This window comes from Colius striatus, chromosome 15 (genome assembly GCF_028858725.1).
Source record: "Colius striatus isolate bColStr4 chromosome 15, bColStr4.1.hap1, whole genome shotgun sequence".
Classification (NCBI taxonomy): Eukaryota; Metazoa; Chordata; class Aves; order Coliiformes; family Coliidae; genus Colius; species Colius striatus.
The window spans coordinates 8492861-8517908 of record NC_084773.1 but is presented as its reverse complement, the minus strand read 5'-3'; the positions used below and the strand labels follow the sequence as shown (position 1 = coordinate 8517908).

Sequence of the window (25048 nt, the reverse complement as noted above, 5' to 3'; positions counted from 1 at the left end):
TTTCTGGATTACATCTTAGGAATCTTTGAGAGTTTCATCAGTTAGAATAACTCTGTGGGTAGGGGTCAGAAGTATTACTTTTCCCAGAGCCAATGCCTGTTACCTGCTTCCCAAAATAATAACAATTAAGGCTTCATAACACTTTTAACCTGAAGTCCTTGCAGTGAAAGAGGAAATAAAGAGTCACTATTTACATCTTAAAGATTGGGAGACTGAGGTAGCAAGAAGCAGTGAGATTGTTTCAAGGTCAAACTACAGGACAGTAGCAAAGCTGGGAACCGAAGGCAGCTCTTCTGATTCTCACACTGATGTGTCTGTTTTACAATATCTCTCCCTCATTCCCTTTCTTTTTGCTACCCACACTTTCATTCTCCCTTAACACTTGCACATCAGCACAAATGTTAAGTCTATCTTAAACTAATTGCCAAGTGAGAAAACAAGACAAGGTATGACAAAAATACATTACACTAAACAGGCTCTTGGACTTGACAGATCTTCCATTCAAGATAATCTATTTCAGCGTCAATGATGTATCTGCTGAGCAGTGACAGGGGAATGGCCAAAACAGCATTTGCAAACATGCACTAAGACATGCATTTCTGAATTGTTTACAAATTTTTAATATAATTAAACTATTCCCCTAAATGCTCAGATCTCAATGGAAGGATTAATGTTGGCCAGAAAGGTTTTGTTATTTCATTTTTTTTTCCACTACAGACATGACGTATTTAACAATATATCATGTTTTAAAAACTGTCTGACTATCTCTACTACACCTTCTCTCTTTCTCTTCTGTTCTCCTTATCTGTTGCCAAGAATGACTGACATTTATCACCTGTATTTTGAGTCTGCCCTCACTTGTATCAACATATAGCTTCTGTAACAAAGAGACTGCCAAAGATTCATGGGTCTCAGATTTCCAGCACCTTGTTAGAATCCAGAAGATGATGATGGGTTTACCCAAGATTTAGGGCATCAGTTTCTTTTCTCACATTTACAAATGTGGAGATTACAAGATCTTGTACATTAATATTTTTCATACTGGGGTTTGATGAACTGGCAGGTGTGGGTAATAGGTGACACTCCATTCATTTGAGCAGGAAGCAAGTTTCCCATTAGAGAAACCGATTTCTTTTCTGAGTTTTGTTAAGGATTGTTAAAAAATGTGCAAGTTCATCAGTTTTGTTTTCATGAAGTGTGGTCATAATTATTACTACTCTTAGTGGTAACATAACATCTACAGAAGAACATATCTAAGCATGTGGTTTTCACTCCTGCTAACTCCTGTCCGTTAAATCTTTCTTGCTTTTGCACTACTAACACATATGGGTTACCAAACAACCATCACTTGCTACCTATCCAAATTTAAATAGGACAAGCATTATCATAAAATGATGACATTCTGATGAACGTGATGAGGGATTATTTTCAATACTCATCAAAGACATGGAACAAGTGAATCGTGCAATTAAAACTTCGCTTTTCTCTCTCAATCCCTCCATCATGGTTTTTTGTCAAAGTGAAGTAATGAGAGCTTTGTCTTTAAGAAAGGCTGTATGTTACTTATGCCTGTCTTCTGTAGTTAGTACATCATTAAAATACAAAGCAGGAATTCATTTTAATGAGATAAAGAGAGATAGTTAATTATGGGTAGGGAAAGCACTGGAAAGTTTGGCTTGGTTTTTAGAAGACTGGCTAGGCACTACTGATTATGAAGCAGCCCCAAAAGCAAATAACGTTTGGATGGTTCTCACAAAGCACAATAATCCCCCTACATAGTACAGCAGCACTAGAAAAAGACATAAACAGAAAAAGGCTACTGTAATTGCTTTATCACAAAGACTGTTTTGGAATGAAGTAAAATGGTTTTAGTAGTGTACTGTATACCTAGAGTACACAACAAGCACTTTGTTATTATTCATAGAAGATCCTAATTCTTCATTCTCTTGTGTTTTGGGAAGCATTAACAAAGAAGAGGATGCTGACATGGGAGAAAAACGATTGTTATTGGATGTCTATTATCTAATCTAAAACATTTTATTCATATCTGAATTTCAAGAATTTGCTTTAATCTAGACATTTCTGTCATTATGGCAAAGGAAAAAAAAATTACACTTACCTTTCGCTGTTAGATCAGAGTGCCACCAACTACATAGATTAAATTCCACAAGGAACCTAGAAAAATTATTGGAGTTTTCATATCATCCTACAGAATGTTTTCAAAACACTAACCTGTCAGTAGTTTGATATCATTAACAATATTTTAAAGAAAAGTTAACACAGAATTGAATTTATGTTATTAGCATAACTCTGGGATTATCGACTTCTACCATTCTCATATTTTCACTGAGTTATATCTACAACAATAAATTATTCATAAACTAATTCCATCAATAAATCATAAATTTACCTATAATTAATTTAAATTATTGATCTTATTCAAAGTGTCCATTAAAATCCTCAGTTCACAGCAGTAGACAGTATTTTTACTGTATTGAATATTACTGAACATTATTTCTTTCTTGTGCTGGTATTTTGATTCTCTAGTAAAATGTTGCAGGATTATAACTGTCCTGGCTATAGTACAGGAGTACACATAAAATACTTATATTAATTCTAGAACTAAAATAGCAAATGTGTTTTATTTCTCGGAGCAGAAAAGACTGATTAACCAGTGCCTAACTAACTCTAACAATATACTAAAATATATTGCAATTTACTTTGAAAAGTGGATTTAAATGTATTAGTCTAGTAGCTATTATAAGTGTAAAGAATGTGAAAGTAAAATCAGTTACTTTCAGTAACAGTTTATCATATGAACATGAAACTACAATAGTCATAAATGCAGAAATTTTCTTGAGTTCTTTGAAATTGCTATATGCTGGCATCAACATCTCATTTGAACATGATTTCTTTTCCTGATATTTACTTTGAAAGCTGCATTTAAGATCAATCTCTGCCCTTGGTAATAGCTATTCAGTTAATTCTCCGTTACTCCTATTTCAAATTTCAATGAAAGTTCATACATTTCAAAATGAGAACAAAATAACTAGAAGAAAAAAATCAGTTCTGTTTTAACAAGAATACATTCACTTAAATCTGCAACTCTGTTCTTTGATAAGAACAACAATAAAAGACATAGGTTAATAACACAAGACATATTATAAGATTTTGTCTTCATATGATATTTCTCTGTGATTTCTTAAGCAATTTCTTAAAGGCAAAGCACATTATGTATTAATTGGAAATGTTAGAAGAATTAGACAAGATAAAAAAAAATCAGCAACATGAAGTACACCTTTTCTGGTGTATACTGAAAAAGGTCCATTTTACAGAGGCAAAAAATGCAGTGAATCACTTGCTCTATTGGCAACAGCATTACAAATGGCCAGACATGTAATTTAACAGTAACCACAATAATTAATTTGGTTTCTGTCTTGTGATCTGCTGGACCTAGTGAGCAAAGACATATGGGCCTAAGTAAAAAACCGTGAAAAATGTAATAGAATTGTGCAATTGTGCATTCATAGAGCTAATTTCTTCTCATATTTTAATAATCCAAAATTGGAAAGCAAAAAAATTTTAAATATTATGTTAAAAATCATATAATAAAAGCAGTAGAATGCATGTAAAAGGTAAAAAGTAAAAATATTCATCATTAAATGACAAATATTCAGTAATTCATACAAATATTCATTAAGTTCTTCATAAAATTTACTTACAAGACAAGCTCAGTCATAATCCATTTTACTGCAGCAAAGAAGGCGTTATAAGGCTGAAGAGAAGTAATTAATTTAATAAAAATGTAAAACATGACTATTTATATCTTAACTGAATTTTTCATGTCAAGACAATGCAATGATATTCAAATGCACAGGCAACATGAGGAAAAGAAAAATAACTTTTTGTTATGAAAAAGCAAATGTTATGATACTAAATATTAAAACATATAGTAATGAAATTTCCTTTTAATGTAGTTGGTCGTATACACAGATTATCAATTGGAAAAGGAAAGTTTTTCAAATGATTCTTAAATCTTTAACCTCTAGGGGTTCCTATTTCCCAGGCTATTGCTAGAGGAACAGCTCTGTTAGATAGTACGAGCTTTTCTTAGGCTGCAATTCATAGGCTTGCCTCTCTATAATATAAATCTCTATTCATTATCTCAGTCCAGGAAAAGCTTCCAAAGCTTGAATTTACCTAAATGAAGTAATCTGTGTCATATTGAAGGTCCAGTTGTAAACACTTTAAGTAGTTTTTAAGATTCTTCCTCCCTCCCTCTATTTTTACGGATTATAAAAATATCTTTTAAATCCTGTTTTCAGTACTTCTACTGCATTTAAAATGTTACATTTATTTTTTAAAATTAATTTTATCTATCTTTTCTTTCTTTATGAAAGAATCTCAGTCAGGAAAGTCAGTATCTAGAAATTTGGAATCTATCCTTGTTTTACTCACTTGTTATAGGGTCTCCTAGCCACATAAAATTTTGCAGACTTTTTAGATTCTATATCAACAGATTACTTTTGCACATATAAGAAGTAATATTTACAGAACTACTCAGGTATGTAAAATCACGCTTAACTATCATGAATCACTACTTTAGTGTAGCTTTGCCATTTTACTCAGCAGTAAGTAGCCTTTCAAAGTTTTCAGAGGCCACAAAGTGTATTTCTGCACAAGCTGGATAACTTACAGAGCCAATGAAGTAGTGTCAGTCAGTGGCATGAAAGGCTGAAATAACATGCCCAAGATAGTCAAGATTTTTCACCTATTAAGGATTGTCTTATAGGAAAAGATAAAACCTACAGGTTTCTTACAGTGGAAGACAAAACAAAATTTCAGCCCTGAGGTACATCTTGTTTATTTCCATTCGAAGCACAAAACCTGAAATTTCATATCTAAGTAATGAACTTTGTTGCATACTTTTGTTTTCATAATGACAAATCATTTAATGACAAATACTATATTTATTATTACTTATGAACAATATATATGTAATGTAAAATACACATTTATAATGAAATTTTAGTGAAACAACATTTCACTACATTCATATAAATGCATTCTTATGAAATGGGATTTTACTGAAACAGCCTTTTCCACTCAAAGACTGTTCCTTCAAAAACTGCAAGAGTTTTATTCTCTCCTTGTATCTAAATCATTACTGAGAGACAAAGGAATTGAGCTGAGTAGCTAAGGCACTCATACATTTTCAACAAAATTGTTCTATGAAGAGTTATCTGGAACTTAATAAATGAAACAAAATATATTCTAAATAACAAAATATTTGGTGATCTTTTAGGAATCTAATCTAAATTAGGAAATTTAGAAATTTAGAAATTTCTATACCTATACTGGTATAGAAATTGACCAGATAATCTATAAACCTACCCCATCCTTAATTCATCATTTTAGTCCCACAGCTTAAAACTCCATGACAGAAAGAAGGATCCAGCCCTGACACATTTTCCATGATTTTGACAGAATGCAGTGATAAGTCTTTTAGCAGTCACAGAGTCCTTGATGTCTATGCTCCACTTCCCTGCTGTTTAAAATAAGATTTTTTTAAAGAGTCTCAGTCCTGTCTCTACATCTATTCTTGCATTTGTAAAATTTTAATTCTCAACAGGAAAGATCAGCATTTGTGAACAAATATTTGCTTATGCAGAAACTGTAGTGACTACTGCCTAATAACTTGACCTATATGTACAAAACTGGACATAAAGTCATGGAAAAATACTTCGGATGAATCTGGCTTTATCTGGTTTTAATGTAAGTTCTCTTTATACTTCCTCTGTAGTCATGGTTATCAGAAGTGACTGAATCAACAGGAAAGTCATAAAATAACAAAGCTGTGCCCATTGTTCATGTTGAAGATCACAAAAACTCACTTGAAGTTTAAAGATGAGTTTGGTTGTATTTAAAAAAAATAAAGAACATGCTTGCCATTTTTCATATATCCCACAATAATTGCAGACGTTTTTCTCTGTAAACACAGTATGGACAAAAAATTAGAATACCTAAAATCTCTTGGATTAAAGATAAATACTTCAGCTGTACATTCTGGGTGCTTATGCAAACTAAGGTGAAGTCTTGGGATGTAAGGTTGCTAAAAGTTGTAATATATTTGAAATTTTTAATGCAAATGTGATTCTCAGCATCCTGTCCTATTTCAGCTGATAATTTAAGTGTCATAGCACAGCCTGGAACTTATTATGTCAAGATAGTCTCGTTTCAGGTTCAGGCTTTAATGGATAACAAACTGATAAATAAAGTAAATCCAAATGTGCAGGTATCTGAAAACCAGTCATAGAAATAAGTGAATGAATATATCCACAAATACATATGATGTTTAAACCACAGAAGCTATACATGGATATTTGGAAGTTGTCAGAACTTTGATATTTACTCAATAGTTTACCTAAGTGTATGTTTATTTTCATTATTAAAGTGTTTTGCTCCAATAATTATATAAGAATTTTTAATGCTAATACTGTCATATATTTGTTAAAATGGTTCCTTTTCATCATGCAAAAATTAAACTCTAACAGCTTATCAGTTCTTACAGATTACTATAAAAATCTGTAAAGTATACACATGATTATAAGACAACCATTGTTTTTATTACCCAGTTATATGATTTAGCAACAAGGAAGTGGTGTCCTTGCAAGACCACCAATTAGAACTTGGCTCTAATCAGGCCCTGCAGAGGGAAAGGAGTTGTATCCAGGCTGCAAGACAAGGCTTTAAATATGTTGAAATTCTACTTTAAAAGACATCTTCTTTAAACATAAGGAAAAAAAAAATGTTAAAATTACTAACTGTATGTCTTGCCAATGAACCAATAGTTTCATATTAAAGAAAAACCTCTCAATTTTTAATTTGAATTACGTTCTGCATGCGTGCATATGTTTACAAAGAGAATGTGCCTTTGCACATGTGATTCTGGCTCTGCAAATAAAGAACAATCTATTGCCTAATTTACAAATTCCTATCAATGAAGACTCATGATGCAAAAAACATTCTGGCAGAATCTCAGAACTGCTGATGAAGCATTAAAAATGATTGTGTAAGTATTTGAAGCTGAAAATGTTTAACACTTTGCATTTGTTTATAATGAACCATTCTGTGTATGCACTGGGATAAACACAAGAGCTGTAAGCATTCCAAATAAAAAAAAAATGGGCTTACAATGGCCATGAGATATTTGCAACAATTTTCTTTGATCATTCCATGGAAAGGTGCTCAGAAAATTTACTATACTTACGTCCAATAAGCTATAGGCACTGTCGCTACTCTCTTTGTTTGTTCTACACATGGCCTGGTAGTCATAAAGTGTAATTCTATAGAGAAGAACAGAAAACTACTTGACTAAAAGAAGAAAACACAGTGGAATAAAAATGATAAAATGGAACAGTCTGCCCACAAAGTAGACAGGAAAATAAAAATTGTAAAAGCAGGAGGGAAAAAAGGGAAAGGGATCATTAAAATAGAGGTTAGACAAAGGAGAGTAAAGGTAAGAAACACTGAAAACTTTGTAAGGATTTTATCAGACTACAGAACAAAGCAAAAGGAGAAATCAGGGAAGATACACATACAGGCTAACACATAATGATATAAACAATATGAGAAGTAGGAGAATACACATTCAACACAATGCTCAAACAATTGGTTCTGGACTAAGATCAGCACATTTAGCCCCAGAAAGTGAAAAAACTTATGCATCTGAGGGACTTCTCACAACACTCAAACTCCATTTAAAGCTGAAAGACACTTATCCATTTCCAGCATCTCGGTGCACAATTAATTTATGAAAATATGGTGTTTCTTCCAAAAAAGAGAGTGGTGGGATTTCAGTGTATTCACAGTACAGATAATTGAAGCAGAATGGGTATACTTTTGCTTCTTTTCATGAGGGCAAAATATTCCATGTCATGTACCTGCTGTAATCAACATATGCTAGAAGCCTCCTCAGATGCATAGCAAACAGGGAAATTTCATTCTGCTCATGATTTTACTTATCGTTGACACACTTCAGAGATCTAAATGTAAAATCCAGAACTCAGAGATAGTATATGGAATTGTGAATATTTCTCTAAATCTGTCTGTCCATAGAACAATTAATTAACTATATCCATCCACATAAAAAGCATATAACTTCTATAGCAGATGTAAAGAATCTTTAGCTGATAAGTTGCAAGAAGTATAAAATAGATAAAAGTGACTAGTATTGTTTCAACGTATCCATTTGACTTATCATTAGAGGGACAAAGGCATATAATTGGACATAGATAGTTCATAGATGTATGAGATGGGACTTCAATGTTTTGCAATGTGTGCCTTGCTTCTAAGTGAAGAGGAAAGGAGAGCACACAAATTCGGCTATGGAAAGGATGTCCCAGAAGTTGCCAAAAACAGGCCATGAAATGCATTCAGCATCACCATGAGGCATTCTGCACTGCATGCCATGAAACGTTGCAACCTGTACCAATAAAATGGAATCCATTGTGGTAGAAACTGCATATAATTTCTCTGGTTTTGTGAGAGCAACCATAGCTAACAGCTTCTTTATTATGCCTATATTTCTTTTTGGCTTACCCAAAATATCTGATATATCAGATCTTGAAGCTTCAACTAAACATTTAGTACAGGATCATACTGGTCGCATTATTCATTTAATCTTATATTCAGAATAGAAATGGCTAGGAAGCCATTGTTTTGTGGACTGGCAGAGAGAGGCACATGGTAGACAAACGCATAACTAGAGACCTAAACATGGGTGTAAGTTGAACACTGACCATATTTGGCAGAATCACGCCCACAGCCAGATCCGCGCACACAGATCTGCCAAGACAAACAGAGCAGTACATGGTGTAAGCTGTGCTGCCTGTGTGGCATGCAGTAATACACCACTTTCCTTGGCTTTTTTTGTTCCTTTATGTTTTTCACCCTTTAACCATGGTCCAAATTCGGCCCTTGAAATATAATCTCTACAGCTCAGCCTTTCCAGTTTTGGTTGGCTTGACCATTTTATTCTTCTAGATCCAAGGACTGTATTGCATGTCCACTTGGACCTCCTAGTGATGGTAGCAAGTGATAAATGCACAAACAAAGGCAGTTTACAAATGTTAATGTGCTCTCTGCAAAGTAGTCAAGGAATTCTATATGGGTTAAATGGTCTCAACCTGCTTCACACAAGATCTAGGTTTCATATAATATAGCATTCAGTTTTGTCTTTATATTTTGTAAGTGGTTTTTCACTATAGAAGGTTTGGTGTCTATTTGTTTAGGGATTGAAAGTTCAATCAGTTTCACAGCTTTCAATTTTATGCACCAGAACTGCTTGGTCAATCTGTAAACTTCATTGTTCTTCTAAGTGTTAATTGTTTATTATAGTGTGCCATGTAGAACATCTGTTATAATTTGAACCTCACATTAAGTATTGGAAAAAGCCTTTTTCCCCTCAATATTTGTACTTGCACACTGAAAGATAAAAAGTGATTAAAAGATTGAAGTAAGTACTCACATAAATAATCAGGTATTAATATTGCAATTAATATTGCATCCTGATCTGTTAGATTATAAATTTTATAGATTGTTTTATTGTATTGCAGGGAGTATATAAATAAGATTGTATTATGAGCAAAAGGAACAAATATTTTTAAATGTCTATATTTAAAAACTCTTTATTTAATGGGAAACTAAACTTTAGAGTGATGATAAAAGGGAAGAGTTGTAATAAACAACCTCAAAATCATTGTGAAAAGCTTCAAAATATGTTGTTTGGAAATGCTTGACTACCATCAGAAGATTATATTCTAAGGAGCTTATTTATAGTAAATTAAAGATGTTTCCAGTGTGAAGATTCTCATTCAGGAACAAACTAGAACACAGATAACGTATCCAGGTTAAAATAAATCCAAGGAGTAAATGCTTAGAAAGATATGCAGCAGATTTCTTAACAAAAGCCTGGAATGAGTTTTGCTTTTTGAACAATGTATTCACACCTCAGTAATTTTCAAGGTGGGGAGGTTTCACACCTATCTAAAATTTTTTAAAGATAATTCAAACAGCTATAACACAGGATGTGCCAAAATACACCAGTGAAAGCATTATTGAGGAACAATCCTAAAAGACCTGATTATTCCACACTCAAAACAAATAGGAATTTTATAATACACTTCAAAGAACAGCAGCTAGAGGCCATACCCATGTTGAGACCTAAACACTGCAACATATTTTAGAAAATAAGTTTGTTTCTCATTCAGACAGAATTAACTCAGTGATGCAGAAAGGCTTCCAGATTACTCTTTTTGAAACGATCATATTTCAATTTTAAATAACCATTTGCAGCTAACTGTATCCTGTTCAACTGATGATAGCTAGCAAACACAACTCCCTGCTCCCACAATCTAATTTGAAGTCCATCTAGATACTCAAGTTCATGCTATATATTACAGGACCTCACAGGAGAGCTTTGCTCTTACTACAGATAACACATTTGAGACTTTCTGACATCACCATGCTGTTAGCTGCCTGTATTTCCACACATGGTCACTGAAGTCCACAGAGCAATGGTTTTCAACATCAGTCAAAGGACAAACATGGACTATGTGCAATTATCTTCAATGGAAAATAACTTGCCAAAAAACAAATGTGCATCTCCATTGTATATAACTTCAGGGGCAAAATACAATTAAGTGAAAACCCTTTTATTGACAATTTCGTGATATAGTAAATTTCAGTCTTGTACTTTGCAATGCATTTACAAATGAGTAAAAATCTGGTTAAAGAAAATAAAAATTCTAAGAGGTACCAGCAACACAGGCTATATTAACAGAGTTACTCTATTGCTTTCAGCACATCTATAGATTTTTACTTGGTAGTGTAAAATACCATCACTAACAATAGTAACACAATCAAAACCCCAAAGAAATAAAGAAAAAAACCTCTACATATCAGAACTGGGCTTTTCTTGTTGGTAATGAGGTATCTACTAGTAAACCTGTATTAGACAGTCTGCTATATTGTTGCATTTTTTATTGTTACTCTTTCATTGACGAAAATAGAATGTTATTCTTTAGGACAGTAAAATTACGCATTATTCATTTAGAAATTGAAGATTAAGAGTGCAGGCCTCATATGTGCTCTGCACATGACAGCTAATATAGAAGACAATAATTGGAAATAGTTATCTCATTTTCCTACCTTCAATGTCTTCTGCCTGCCCATACAAAAAAAAAAAAAAAAACAACAAACCTACTCTTTATTTTTTGTGGTATATTTACCATGAGCATAGGGTATGTTTTGAGCTTATTTTTTCTCTTATTAGATAAATCCTCATTGAATATAGGGAATTCTTCTATAAGAACTGCTACACCTCAGAACTGCTACATCACAATCATCATAGAATCATAGAATCCAATACAATCCAATACCAAATCCATTGACTTGAATTTGAATTGTTTCTTCAGTCTATCACTGATCTTTTCAAAAGTATACACTTCCATTTAGAAATATTGCCATATTAATAGAAAGTCAAACAAATAACCGTAAAAAGAAAACAAAAATTTTAAACTATCTTATTAAAAGAAAGGCTTCAATAAGAAACAGTGCTGCAAACTAAAGAGAAAAATATCCTTCATTTAGAGGATGTGCTGCCTCAGAGCAAACTAATGCATCCTGTTGTTGAGCAACTAGTTACTGTTTTCATGATTTGGCTTTAAGAAAGTTCTGCTCTTTGCAAGTAGCTTAGTAAAGAGTTATGAATATTTTTATAATCTTATTACCTGGAGGGAAATGCTTTTTAGGCTTTTCTTGTAAGGCAAATCAAGCCAGACACACAAAAGTCTGCCTTTATGTGCATGCATTTGGAGAACCTGGGTGAAGAATTTGGACTATACCATGCTGTAAGGGCATAGACAGTATGCAGTTTTCACCAAGGAGCATGTAAGTAAAGATAAAAGAACAGAACAAGAAAAAATGAGAAACATGAGAAGCTCTCAAAGCAAAAAGAACTTTATTAGAGTGAGTTTTAGCATCTGGGAAAGCTGGAATTCAGGGGTGAACCATTTCAGTCTTATATCCTGAAAGCATGATTATATATATCATATATCCTGACATATATCAGTCATATATCCTGACCAAAGCAGAGATTCTTCTTCAGAGACAAAGAGGATGCCTGGTGGAAACAGAACTGTTAAGAGGAAATGATACTGATTCCACATTTGTCTTAAAGAATTGCTCAGTTTTCCTCCTACTGAAAAGGATAAAAGTGCTTTGAAATCAAGAGATATTTAATTTTGTATTATGGATTTCTTAAGTTAATTTATTTGAGGTTTCATGATTCCAATATCCTTCCATTTTTTTGATGTTAATGTGTTTCTTTCTAGATTTTTATGCTTTAAGCACTTAAACATATTTTTCCACTGTTTTTATGTAAACAAAGTGATAAGAAAACTCTTCTAAGTTATTTGAAGCATATAGTTTTCCATAAGCCATTCTGATTTATTTAATTACAAAATCAAATTATATTTAAATTATTTAACTATGTGCAATATTCAGGGTACAAGATAAACAGTATTTTGCTAAACGAAGTCATAGAACGTGTCACGTTGCCGTGGAGGCACTGATATAATTTTTCTCCCTAAATATAAAACCCATAAACTAAGAAAATACACATACATGCATATGTACACATTATTAAAAAGAACTACTGAGTTTAAAGAAATTGAGGAGAGAAGGAGGTATTTAAGTTCACTTTAAAAAATAAACAGTGAACACAAAAATTGAATTTCATCCTGCTGCAGGTTGAAAAGAAATACAGTTAGCAGCAAACAGCCCCCTTTTGTTTAACACTTCCAGCTCAATTCTAAAAAGAACTTCTATATCCCTCCAAATTAGTGGTAGTTGAGAGAATGCACAAAGAGTTATTTCATTCCTTTTGTGGAAGTAGAGCCTGAAAGCTGGCATGAATCAGGGAGATGGTAACACGTAACTGCACTGTCACTCATTATTGATGCAAAAAGAAGAAAGGACTCCCATGCCCATGATTACTGGGGATGTTAGTAAACTCTTCTGCTCTGAAGATTAGGCACTGTAGGACCTTCTACTTCTAAACTCAAAGAAAAAGGAGCAAGACTAGATGAAACGGGAAAAAGCCATATAACTCACCTGCTGGACAGAAAATGCCATATAGGAAGTAAATTGCAAGAAAGGATGGCTCTGGGTATTATTAGAATAAAAGGCTAAAGAATACAGTTTGCTCTCTGATTTTCTCCCCATGGTAAGAGCAGCAATAACAAGTATAATGCATGCAATATCTATTCTGTTGTGCTCTCAGGGAAATTGTACTGGTAATAGATTTTACCGCTGCATTATTCATCTTTTTTTCTCTACTTCTTATTCCATACAAAACATATTTTGTAAAAAGAAACACAATTCCATCCAAACAAATTATTAATCTTGAAAATATGGTAAATATGTCTGGTTTTCATGAGAGACAGTAAAAATTTCTTCTTCATATTGTTGGAATAATGTAGTTTTAAAGGCCTCATCTAGCACATTTCAAAGACAGTTTGGGGTTTCTTTCATTGCTGCACATGGCTATCTGCTGTACAGCAGGAAAAGCAGGTGGCTCAGTGCAATTACACTACTTTGATTCTCATTTTTAATCAATTAGCAATGGCCAGTTTATCGTGCTTAAATAATTGGTTTGTTGTGTTTACATTTTCTTTAGCATGGAGCCCAGTTACATTGAGCTAGTGGCTTCATTATCTGTAACTCCCTTGGAGCTCAAGAACAGCAAAATCAGAAGAGGAAATGAAGCATGCCAAATTGGTGCCCACCACAGCTAAAATGGAATATTCAAGTCATGTAGTCTTTGTTTTCTCAATGCTAGTGTCTACTACCATCAATTGTTTTCGATTGTTCAGTAGATATTCTGTTTTAAATGCTTCACTAGGAAGGACAAAATAAATTGGGATAAAATAAAGCATTATTCCTTGATTTTCACTGGGTGGTTTTGTTTGCATTAAATAAAATCCTTCATCTCTTGTATAAACAGATTTTTTTTATTGTAGAACTCAGACTATAAATATGTATTACTGTGCTTCCTTTTACAGCATACATTAAGAATGTAGTGCTAAACACAAAAGGTTTCCACCCTCAGAAAACTACAATTTGAGATGATTCAGTGAGTGCTAGATCTTTCCATTTCAGGTCAGTCATTTACTGGGAGTGGTGTTCAGCTATAATATGCAGAGGCAGCACAGAAAGCTTTCAGTCTTTAAGAGAGCTCATTTACCAAGGAAGCACGCAAAACATCTGTTTTGAGAGCCTTTCCGTACACTTTCACATGTAATAACTAAATGTAGTGGTTGATCTGATCAGTGATGTCTTTTTTTATATACTAGAAATGCATAGGAAAATAAAAGGGTAAAGTATAATATATGGTCAACATTTCTCTCATGCTGTAAGAGGACAAAAGGATAAGGAGCAGTTTTTAGACCATGTGAAAGTCATGAGGATACCAGTGTTGAGTTACAGGTTAAAAGGAAAAGTTCCTTCTTACTTCTCCAGGATGCATAATTTATTTCAAAGGACACACATAAAATCTCTATTAGTTTTTATTGTCATCATGATAGTAAGACCAGGTCAATAGTCACAACAATGTTCAAAGGTGAGTTATCACATGAATGAAGATAAATTACTAGCAGAACACTCCCTTTAACTGTATAGCATTTTGCATTACATAGTTTGAGCAATCCCTACCTTTTTACAGGTCAAAATGTGTAATGCTGCATCAATGATTTGCTTTAGAGTCATTTAAAACTATTCAGTAGTAGATATGGCCCAATGTCATTTTTCCTTGGTCACAGCAGGAACAGGAGAGGCACACAGTTATAGTATCATAGTGAAATAGTTTCTTTGAACAAGAAACTCACTGTAAGCTGTCTCCAATACTCTTAGTATTCAGCATGCATGGCATCAAGTTACGCTCAGATCACGAGGAAAAGAGGTATAAATAAGAATCCAGCCACACTGCCAGTCTTGGCCTTCTTTTATATGACTTGTGATTTGTTCTATTGTATTTTGTTGTTACAACATTTTTTAAGAGATAGAAAGTTAATTCTTACCTCTTAAAGGAGCCCATTGTTAGTAACTTGTTCATCACAGCCCCTTCAACTTCCCCAAAAAAGTAACCAGTCTATAGGGAGAAAAGGAATTAGTAGACATGGAGATAAATGCAAAACAACACCGGACACGACATAAATTATATTCTAGGATCTCACAAGAGTGGGTTTGACAGTAAAACACATAGGTATTCAGGATCACTGCCACATAAAAACTGAAGAGGTCTACATAGTCATGACAAGTAATAGTGATTACATTATTACCCCTGAGCAGATGTGAGAGCTTAAACAATATATTGAGGTACATTATATAACATTTAATATCCAAAATAAAAGCCATCCAAACATAAAGCTTCGAAAGACAACACTAATCTGATCACTAAGCCTTGCGATTAAAATGTTACTCAAAAAAGATATAAATAGGTTTTGAGAGGATTTCATAAACAGTCATTAAAAAGTATTGTTTATAATTCCTGCATGACCTGTTTAAGAAGCTGGAACAGTACATTTCATCAATCCTATAAATTTTAAGCTCATTCAGAGTCATTTCATACTTAAAAACACTCAAGCCTGATGAATTACTCATTTTGTCATTGTTCAGTAGATGTGGACTAATAAAAATAAATCTCTGTTGAGAAAACACTCATGTTATGAATTTGGTATGTAAAATGGAAGTGATTGCATCACCCACAGCCATTCATGACAGTGGAAAACTTTGTATGTACAGCACTTTTCTAGTTTGGGAAGACATTTGTTATTTTAGAATCTCAGCTCCCAGAAGAATCAGATATATTCTCTGCATTATTTAAAGGGAGAAATCCCACAATTTATGGGGGGGAAAGGGCACCACACTCTCAAATTGCACAGATTCCATAGGTTTTGTATGAACTAAACCCCAATTCCATTACAAGGAACTTAACTGGCCTCAAGTATGCACCTGGGAGTTCACAGGCAGAAAAGTTACAGCCTTAGCCAAAAAAGACATTCCTCCACCTAAAAAACAAGTTCTGTTTTTACTAGGGGAAATTTGGAACATTTTCCAAAACATGTGGGTGTGTAACATTTCCTAGAAATAAGAGGAACATTTGTAGTTTAATGACTAAAGTATTAGCTTCAATAGTCCTACCTGTCCGATGAAGAATCATTAACCTAATTATTGGAGAGGCAGTCAATATTAAAAAATCCAAACCATAAATTGTTAGTATAACCTTAGATAGTAACAAACGTGATTTATCAAATTGTGCTTCAGTCTTATAAAGACATTTGACTGACAGTTCTCTCCACAAAAGCTCCATTTCTAAATGTTAGTTCTCCTCCAAAGCAATAACACCCAGATTATCATTAGTTTTTAATACATTAGCTGTAATTCAGATGAAGAATTACACTGCCACCAAACAAGATTCCTTGAGCAGTTCAGGTCATTTTTGGAAAATCCACAGAAAAACAGTGCTGAAGCAACTCCATACAGGTGAGCAATTGATAACACATCATCCCACTTCCCTATTCCTCTATCCACAGGAGAATGTATTCATACCTAAACATATTAAAAAAACCCCCATAGACTATTGTAATTGTCCTAATCCTACTCTAGCATGAGATAAACATGAAGACAACTTTACTGTTCAATTTAGGCTTAGATCTGTCATAACTAAAAAACTAGGTCATAATGCATTTGTAGCCTAGTTCTTGTCCCACAGTTTTCCACGCTTCATTCTTTATGGGAATACATAATGGTAACCTACCAAAGGAAAAATCTCTCCCTAATTTATTGGCTGTGGTCAACTAATAATAGAAAATCAGTTATACAAGTCACAATTATGTACCTGTGAATAACAATAACAGGAAGAATAATGAGACAAAAATATTTTAAATGTATCAAGTTTATTCCACAATGAGTGTTTGTCTTCAGTCACTGCTCAACTAAGTAGGAAATGTAGATTTGACAGATACAAGGAGAAAACCCACAAACAGCTGCTTCTGATGTAACGTAGTTAGTATTTAAGCAATGTAACATTTTTAATTCATATTATTTTGAGGTACACCCTAGAATTATATTTAGAATATGCCTGACATTCTAAAGGAATGGAAGCAATAAATTTAATAAAGTAAACCAAAATTATCAATTTTGGTGCTCTGACTTGCACATAAGAAGACATATAATGAAGAATGAGTATTCCATGATAGTACTGCATGCTTAACAGCATGCTAGAGTACACATTGAAAAACTAATGATTTCAGAAAAATTTTATTTCCCTTGATAATAATTTCTTCAATGTGTCAACAAAAATAGAGCAAGGGAGAGAGAGATCAAAAGGAAATACACAATTACTTTTATGCTATGCAAAACTGAAGAATATCTGTATCTTTTTACTTTCAGAAGTTTCAGATTTAAGGTTCTAATAATTTAAGCTTTTAATTTAAAAGCAAAATACTCAATTTGGCTCCTATTTGACATTCACTGGATTTTTTATCTCTGTAGTCACTCTTCCAAGTCACTCAGAGCTCATTCTGATAGCTGTTTCTCAGTGGTCAACACAGTCATAACAAATCTAATTCAGCCAAGGGCTAAGTAGGAGTGAGGCTACTCCTAGTCACATTCCCAACACATAAAAGAAATTCAGCTTCAGTCAATTCCGATATAATTGGGGCATCACAGAAGTTTTCAGGCAAAAGCTAATGAGAATGGTGATGGTTCCTTCATAGGTTTGCTGGATCGAGCAATTATACATTCATTTTTCCATAATTTTCCAAGAATACAAAGCAAATTAATTTTTTGTCAATACCTCTTCTCTCTCTTGTGATGCTGAGTGCTCAGTTTTAATGACTGTAATCGACTTCAGAAAACAAATGCCTAAGCTAACGGCTCTGTAAAATTTCATTATCTCAAGTTTGAATGTAAAAGCTCGGTGTCTCCAGTGTCCTCTCTCTCTCTCCAGCCTTTCCATGTGGCAAAAATACCACAGAGGGTCTTTTTTATTCAAGCTAAAAATGTCTTACAGAAGACAGACTCTAGAAGCTACAAAGCCATTTAAGAGAAGATTCATGAGTTTCAGAGATGACTTTGCCCCAGTGGGAGAAAGAAACTGAGCTCCTATCAGAAACAAGTTATATTCTTTGTTGAAGGATTTTTTTTTAACTGCATGATACTTATTCCTTAAAATATTAAGGTAGTGGCTTATTAAAAAAAAAAAAGTAATTTTATATGGATGTGTTACATGAGAAGGCTAAATAAAAACCTTTCACTTACCTGTCTATAGTCTTCAGATACTAAAATAAATCCATTGTTATCTATTAGGTAACAGTTGATCGTCTGGAAAAAAAACAAATAAAGAACAATTTTAATTTTTGTTTTAGCATCTAGCAATTGAAAGTGACTTCAAAATGGGGAAAGGCTTCAGGTTGTTACAAAGGCTTACATAAGCTCTAAATGAATGTAATCTCAGGAAATTTTTATCTGGTTTAATTTTTAAGCATTTGTTTCATGGAAAACAAAAAGACGTGTACAGAAATGGAGGGCTTAAGATAATTATAAACAAACACAAAAGGAAAAAAAAAGCCTGTGTTTTTATAATCCATTCTTAACAGTTCTCCTTATAACTAAGTTTGCAAAGACATAGACCTTTTGCTCTTGATGGCTTCTCCTGTGTTTGGAGAAAAACGTCAGCACAATGTCATTATGTTAATGATGTATTAATGAAAACACAGTGTCAGCCTGGAGGACTAACAGGGGACCAGGTAATATATTTTAATTTGTTCGTTGGGGGATGGGACCAGAAACTTCTGTAAAAAAGGCCCCACTGGTCCCCTAAAGCTTTTCAAATTGTGTTTTTAATTGGGAACTGGATTTAGAGGTAGGACTGTTAGCTTTTTGTAGGTCAGACGTATAAACTTTATAAAACAAGGTAAACCCAAATCAGTGCTTCACTCTGTACACGCACACAGTATTTTAACCTCAAGTGAATTAGTTGCTACAGGCAAAGTTTTAATTACTGCGCTTCAGAGTTTAAACGTAAGGTTTAACTCAAACCTTGATATAACTCAGTTTCTCTTCAGTATTGCCAAATACCTACTCTCAGCATTAAATCTATAACGCATTTCCATTGGTCTAAATTAGAAATAACGTTGTCACTGCTACTTGAATTTTCTGTGACATTTGTATAAAAAAGGGGAAGAAAAAAAGTAGGATGGCATCCAATCATCATGGCTTTGTTTTAATTCAAAACCTTTCCTGCTGTTAATGGGCTGCACAGACACATGATAAAATATGCTTTCTGCCACACTCTGAACAGCCAGCAAAATTTCTATGCTATTTTTGTGAGGAAAGCAGTTCCACAAAGCAGTAGCTATGTAAGACTCTGTGAAAATACAGTCTGATTTTCCAAGAGATGCGTAGATGTGCCTGACTCTCAACCTGGCCACATATTAGTACTGTTCTGTAGATGAAGAAATGTTTGCAGAAATGCTGAAGTTTAGTTTTTCAAAAAGCAAAGAAGCCCAAATCAGGCAAAAGTTTGGAATTAATATTGTTCCCTAATGCAAATGCAGGATATTCATTCCAATAAAAGAACCTGAACTACACCTCCAGTGATAGAAAATCTGTCGAAAAGGAAGTTGAAACACTCATTTCCAACATTTGAGCTGTTAGAAAGCCAAAAGTTGGCAAACGTAATGTGTAAAGCTGATGACACTGGCAAAGAATTGACTAGAGCTAATGCATTCATTCAGAAGAGGCACCTACTTAACCTCAATGGTGTGTGAAGGATGTAATTTCAGAAGTAGACTGCAACACCAGAACACTGCTCTCTCCAAAGTCAATCATAAACCTCCCACTTAACTTTATGAGGAGAGGAGCTAAGTCAACAAAGAGGTCTTTTAAGATACACATTTGCAAGTTCTCATGCATGAAAGACTCATCGAAAGATAGTATTTTGGAAACAATATTTCTCCACCATGTAGAAAAATAAATAAAGTTATGTTGAACAAGAAAGAGTGTAGGCTTAATTGCTTATTTTATGGATTATGTGCAGTGGAGAAAAGGTTACTTTGATACAAGAATCAGTGTCCACGTCTCAAATTGTGAAGTCACAGTCATTACTAGTATTGTTCAGAATTTAGAAAGATACTAATGTTTTAGCATTATTATTGGAATGCAGTAAGTGCAATCTGTATCTTTTCAAAATAATGTGAAGATAAGAGGGTTTCTGTTTCAATTCAGTTTAGAAACATTAACAAGTGAGAAATATTCATTCAGGATTCATTCACCTGCTTGCCGGTAAGATAAATAATTTGCCATATTCAGTAATAAAATATAAAAACTTTGTAACTTAAACTTAGCACTGAAAAAGGACAATGAGATGTATCCAATACATTCACAGATCGCAAAGAGAAGATTTCAGATACAAGGCTAATAAATGAGATAATAGCATTTACATAGACTAGAGGTGTATGAAAGAGGTTTAATTCACCATGTTTCACAGGTATTGGAAGTGAATTATGCAAAGGTTTGCTCAACGGTTCAAGTTCAGTGAACCTCAGATTTCAAGGGTAATGTGCATAGGTGGAGAGTCCCTGAGCTTGTAAAATAGAGTAGGCATGAAGTCCAGAATAAACATAGTAAGAATGTTGACAGAGGTCTGAGAACACATTTGAATTACAATAACTTTCATTAAATTCAATCCTCTATGTATTTTTCACAGGTCCAATACACAATAGCCATAAAGGAATGTAATATGAGTTAAGAAACGAAAGACAAAAGAGAAAAAAACCCAGAATATTAAAAATATAATGTGTGACATCAGGAAAACAAGAAGAAACAAGCAAAATCAAATTCAGGAAAAAAAGAGAACAGGTGAGGATTTCTAATTAATTGGATGTCTCCATTTCTGAATCAAAATCTCTCAACAAATTCTCTGTATGACTACTGTGTCACTCTGTTTCATTAATATCTTAATACTTTTAAATGTTTTAATTTGTTCCATAGTTGTTCACTAGATATTTTCTCATAATTGAGAAAAGACAGCTGAAAAAGTCAACAGACTCAATAAAGGAGCTGTGATATCTGAGTCCTATCAATAGTATATGTTGTCATTACAAAAAAAAGTTTGGGATTTCTAAACCACCAAGATTCACACTATCATTAAATTTCTCTATATACTTATATGGCTTCTGCTGGTGGTAAGTGAAAGTAACTGAAAAAACCTTAAATTGCTTGTGTTTTCTTTGCATATGGATGTAACAGTCAAAAACGTTCTGCATGAATGTTTAGCAAAGTATATTATTATTATTACTATTAACTGACAACAAGATAAAAGAATATATTATTTCTGTCTCTGCCCCTTGGAATCTTTATCAGTGTGTACTTTCTTCTTAGTAATGACAGAACAAAAACATTTATGCAGTAAGGATAATATGCTTATTTTGATGAAGTAGTTGGACACTGCAGCAGAAGCATGTTTTATACAAAAATGTATATAATACTAATATTTTATCATAAACACTGCAGCAAGTGATGGAAATAATTCATGCCCAGTTTTTAGTCTCAAAAGCATGGTAGTTTAGGCTAAATAAGGAGGAAATTTTACATATCACTCTAACTACACCCAGACTACCTGCAGTTATACTTCTCAAGCTGGCTGGCTGTGACTGTAAACCCATTGTTTTGAGGTTGGTTTTTTTTTTTTTTTATTTCTTGAACAGCTCTGGCAAATACAGTGCTACTCAACATAGAGAACACTCTAAATGATTTCACTATATAGGTATAGGCAGGAATACAGTCAGGGCAGTGGTTCAGGTGGTGGAAGATCTGGAGGTTTCATAGGAAATATATTAATACGGGAGAAGCAGCACCTCCACACTCCACTCTTATAAGTGGGATTCCTTTTCAAATGCTGCGACAGTCAGAAAGAGACTTGTAAGGTGAAACTATAAGATGAGATAGCAGAGCAGGAAAATAAAGACATGGAATACCGCAAATGATATATATTGGTTCCTACTGTAAAAAATAGTGACAAAAAATTGAAGATACTCAAAACTGGCTTCAGAGAAGAGATGAGAAGGCATTGTTTAAACACCAGGATTTAAACGGTGGAGGTAAATCCTCAGTTTTTCATGGTTTGCTGTGAGTATTGTGTGTTTGACTGCTGACTCTTGGCCATACAGAAAGTAGCTTTCATGAAAACAACTTAACATGTAAACAAAATAAATAAATCTTTATAAAAATTTCATAACTGTATAAAAAAATCAGTCTACTTTTAAAAAGATTGTAAAAGCACTGCATTAGCATGAATTAGAAAGCCAAATAGGCTCTTGTCTTTTATAGATGCTTTACAATAGTTCTTTTGGTCACTGTATGAAAAGTATCATACAAATACAGCCCCCAGATTTTATTTCCAGGTGTATTTACAATTTATCATACTTTTTACAGCTTGTTCAAGAATAGTTTATCAGGTGATGCTGGTTCTAAGACGAACAATAAAGTAGTAAAAAAAACACCTTACAACAACCTCAAATTATTTTCACAAATGGATTCACAAAGCACAAGTTATTACAATGTGTATTTGAGACATCAGTGTCAAACTTGTAATTAAATGGGTGTTTGTAAGGAGCCATTAAAAAAAAAGTCTTTCTAAATCATATAACATCCAGGAGGTGATTCCAAATTATGCCAGGGGATTATAAAGTACAATAAGTTCAAACTAAATTAATCAACTTTATGTTCTACTGCAGTAGAGGTATAAACAGAAAAAATATTTGTTAAATACTTACTTCATCGTCACAACTTATAGCACATCTGCCATCAAGAGATGCACACTAGAGACATCAAAAATCAAGAAAATATTTTGATAATTACAAAATATGACACTTAAAAAATCCACATCAGCACAGTCACAAAGAAGTTGGTATTGATTACATTTTTATCTGACAGCAATTGTTAAAAAAATCACTAGCAAAGTTTTAAATCTTTTCACCAATCCTCTTCTGTTGCTGTCTGCAGAAAAAGTGCACTGACATCATAACAATTTCAATAGTTTTCAACACTATAATTTTTTCCATGTTTTAGAGGCTTGGAGACCAATTGCAGGTAAAAATACATGATTTTCCAGTTGGAGTGGGGTAGGACCTGCATTTTAGAGGTTATTTTCAAAAGAAGTACAGCTCCAATCTATCCTCAAAATAGGGATGGTATCTCCTAATCTTTAGAAAGCACATTATTATCCTTTTCAATGAGTACAAATTCTATACCCTGAACACTTTAGGTGGAGTTTATTAAAGACCATAAATGCCAACCATGATTCAGTAATCTAGCAATCTAGTTTATTTAATGAATCTATGTGATGCCTCAGTTACTGAATGTTAAAAAACAGGTCCTAAGTTAGTGAGAAGCCATAATTCTGTTACTACTGACAGCAAATTTTGGTTTACTGTTTCCACTTTTTTTTCTGAGTGAGAAAATCAACACTTCGGGTCAACAAAGTAAATCCTTATGTATAGAGGTCTAAAATTAATAATCTTTTAACTTGCTTCCATAACTATGGGATCAAGCAACTGTTTTTAACCACTGTAATGGTTCATCATCTTGTAATGATGAACTAGAAGGTAAATTAGAAGAGATAGTCATTAAGCATTTCAAATATATTATTTCTTTGCAATAGTTTTCCTTGTGACAAAACAATTGTAGATCACCATCTGCACAGTTAGAAGGCTGTTATTGATTCAATGGCAAAGAAAATTTCAATTTCAAATATACCTGTCGGCTTGCAGTCCAAAATTTCCGCTGGAAGAATTCGAGTTTCATCTGTATACCTACAGCTGGGAAAGCACAAACAACAAAACCAAACACTATATTTAATTCCTGCAAAATTATTATTTTAAATTAATCAGAAGGAAAAATAATCTTACAATAAAATGGGAAAGTAAGTCCTAAAATAAAAAACCACAAGAATTAAATTGAAGAGACCAGTCATATTTTAAACTGTTTTCAGTTTGGCTAAACATAAAGACATTGTTAATATAACATGAAGAAAACAAAAGGCAGATATCATTCAAATTGAATGTATTTGTAATTAACACAAAAGAGCCACAAGTTGAACATATTTATATTCACATTTATTTCAAATTTCTATTTTAATGATACCAATATAACAGGTGTAGGAACACACATACTATATTTTGTGCTGAAATATATGAAGATGTGCTGAAACACCATGAAAATGTTGGTTAACATTTCAAGAGATAATTTGGTTATGGATCATTTAACCCATGAATTATCAGTGAAACACAAGAAGCCTATTTTAGAAATACTCCTTAAGAGACAAATTAAGAGTATTATGTGCAATTCTGCCAAATGAAAGTATCTGACAAACATTAGTGGCTTTTTAATTTTAAAAAAAATGTTACTAAAAATAATAGTTTAAACTTTCTAAAATAATTATTCAAGATACTAGTGGTTTAAATCATAGACTTATAGAATGGGAGGATTGGAAGGGACCTTTGGAGATCATCTAGTCTAACATCCCTAAAGAAGCAGGTCCACCTAGATCAGGTCACATATATTTCTCACAACATCAGGTAGGATTATTTTCCGAATATCAGTGAACCTTTCTTCCAGCCTAGTTTGATGTCACTATCAGACCTAGCATTACATGACACAACAATGTGGTTGCATAATTACTGTGGTTTGCATGAGCTCCAAAGACAGTTGATTTTTCTGATTTCACCTGACTAAATTAAGGGAATGATAATCTATCCATCTACCTGAGCTGAAAATTTTAGAACTAGCTTCCTTTTATTTAGAAGATGTTAATATAATGAAGAATATAACTGGAAAACAGAGAAGGGCTAAAGACATCTGTTTTGATTGCTCTTCCTAACTATTGCTAAATCCCTGGACCATACCTTGTATCCTCTCACTC

The 25048-nt window shown here is 33.3% G+C and overlaps 1 protein-coding gene across 1 annotated transcript in view; it reads right to left on the bottom strand.

Annotated features, from left to right (window-relative positions):
- Positions 1–25048, bottom strand: part of CACNA2D3 (calcium voltage-gated channel auxiliary subunit alpha2delta 3) — a 397438-nt gene that overhangs the window by 18371 nt on the left and 354019 nt on the right. Inside the window, exons 28-34 of the mRNA XM_062008364.1 lie at positions 23884–23945; positions 22902–22946; positions 18385–18447; positions 15141–15211; positions 7271–7346; positions 3723–3775; positions 2120–2175 (exon numbers count right to left, since the gene is read on the bottom strand). Coding sequence (XP_061864348.1) covers positions 2120–2175; positions 3723–3775; positions 7271–7346; positions 15141–15211; positions 18385–18447; positions 22902–22946; positions 23884–23945 — 426 coding nt within the window. The remainder of the gene's footprint in view (positions 1–2119; positions 2176–3722; positions 3776–7270; positions 7347–15140; positions 15212–18384; positions 18448–22901; positions 22947–23883; positions 23946–25048) is intronic.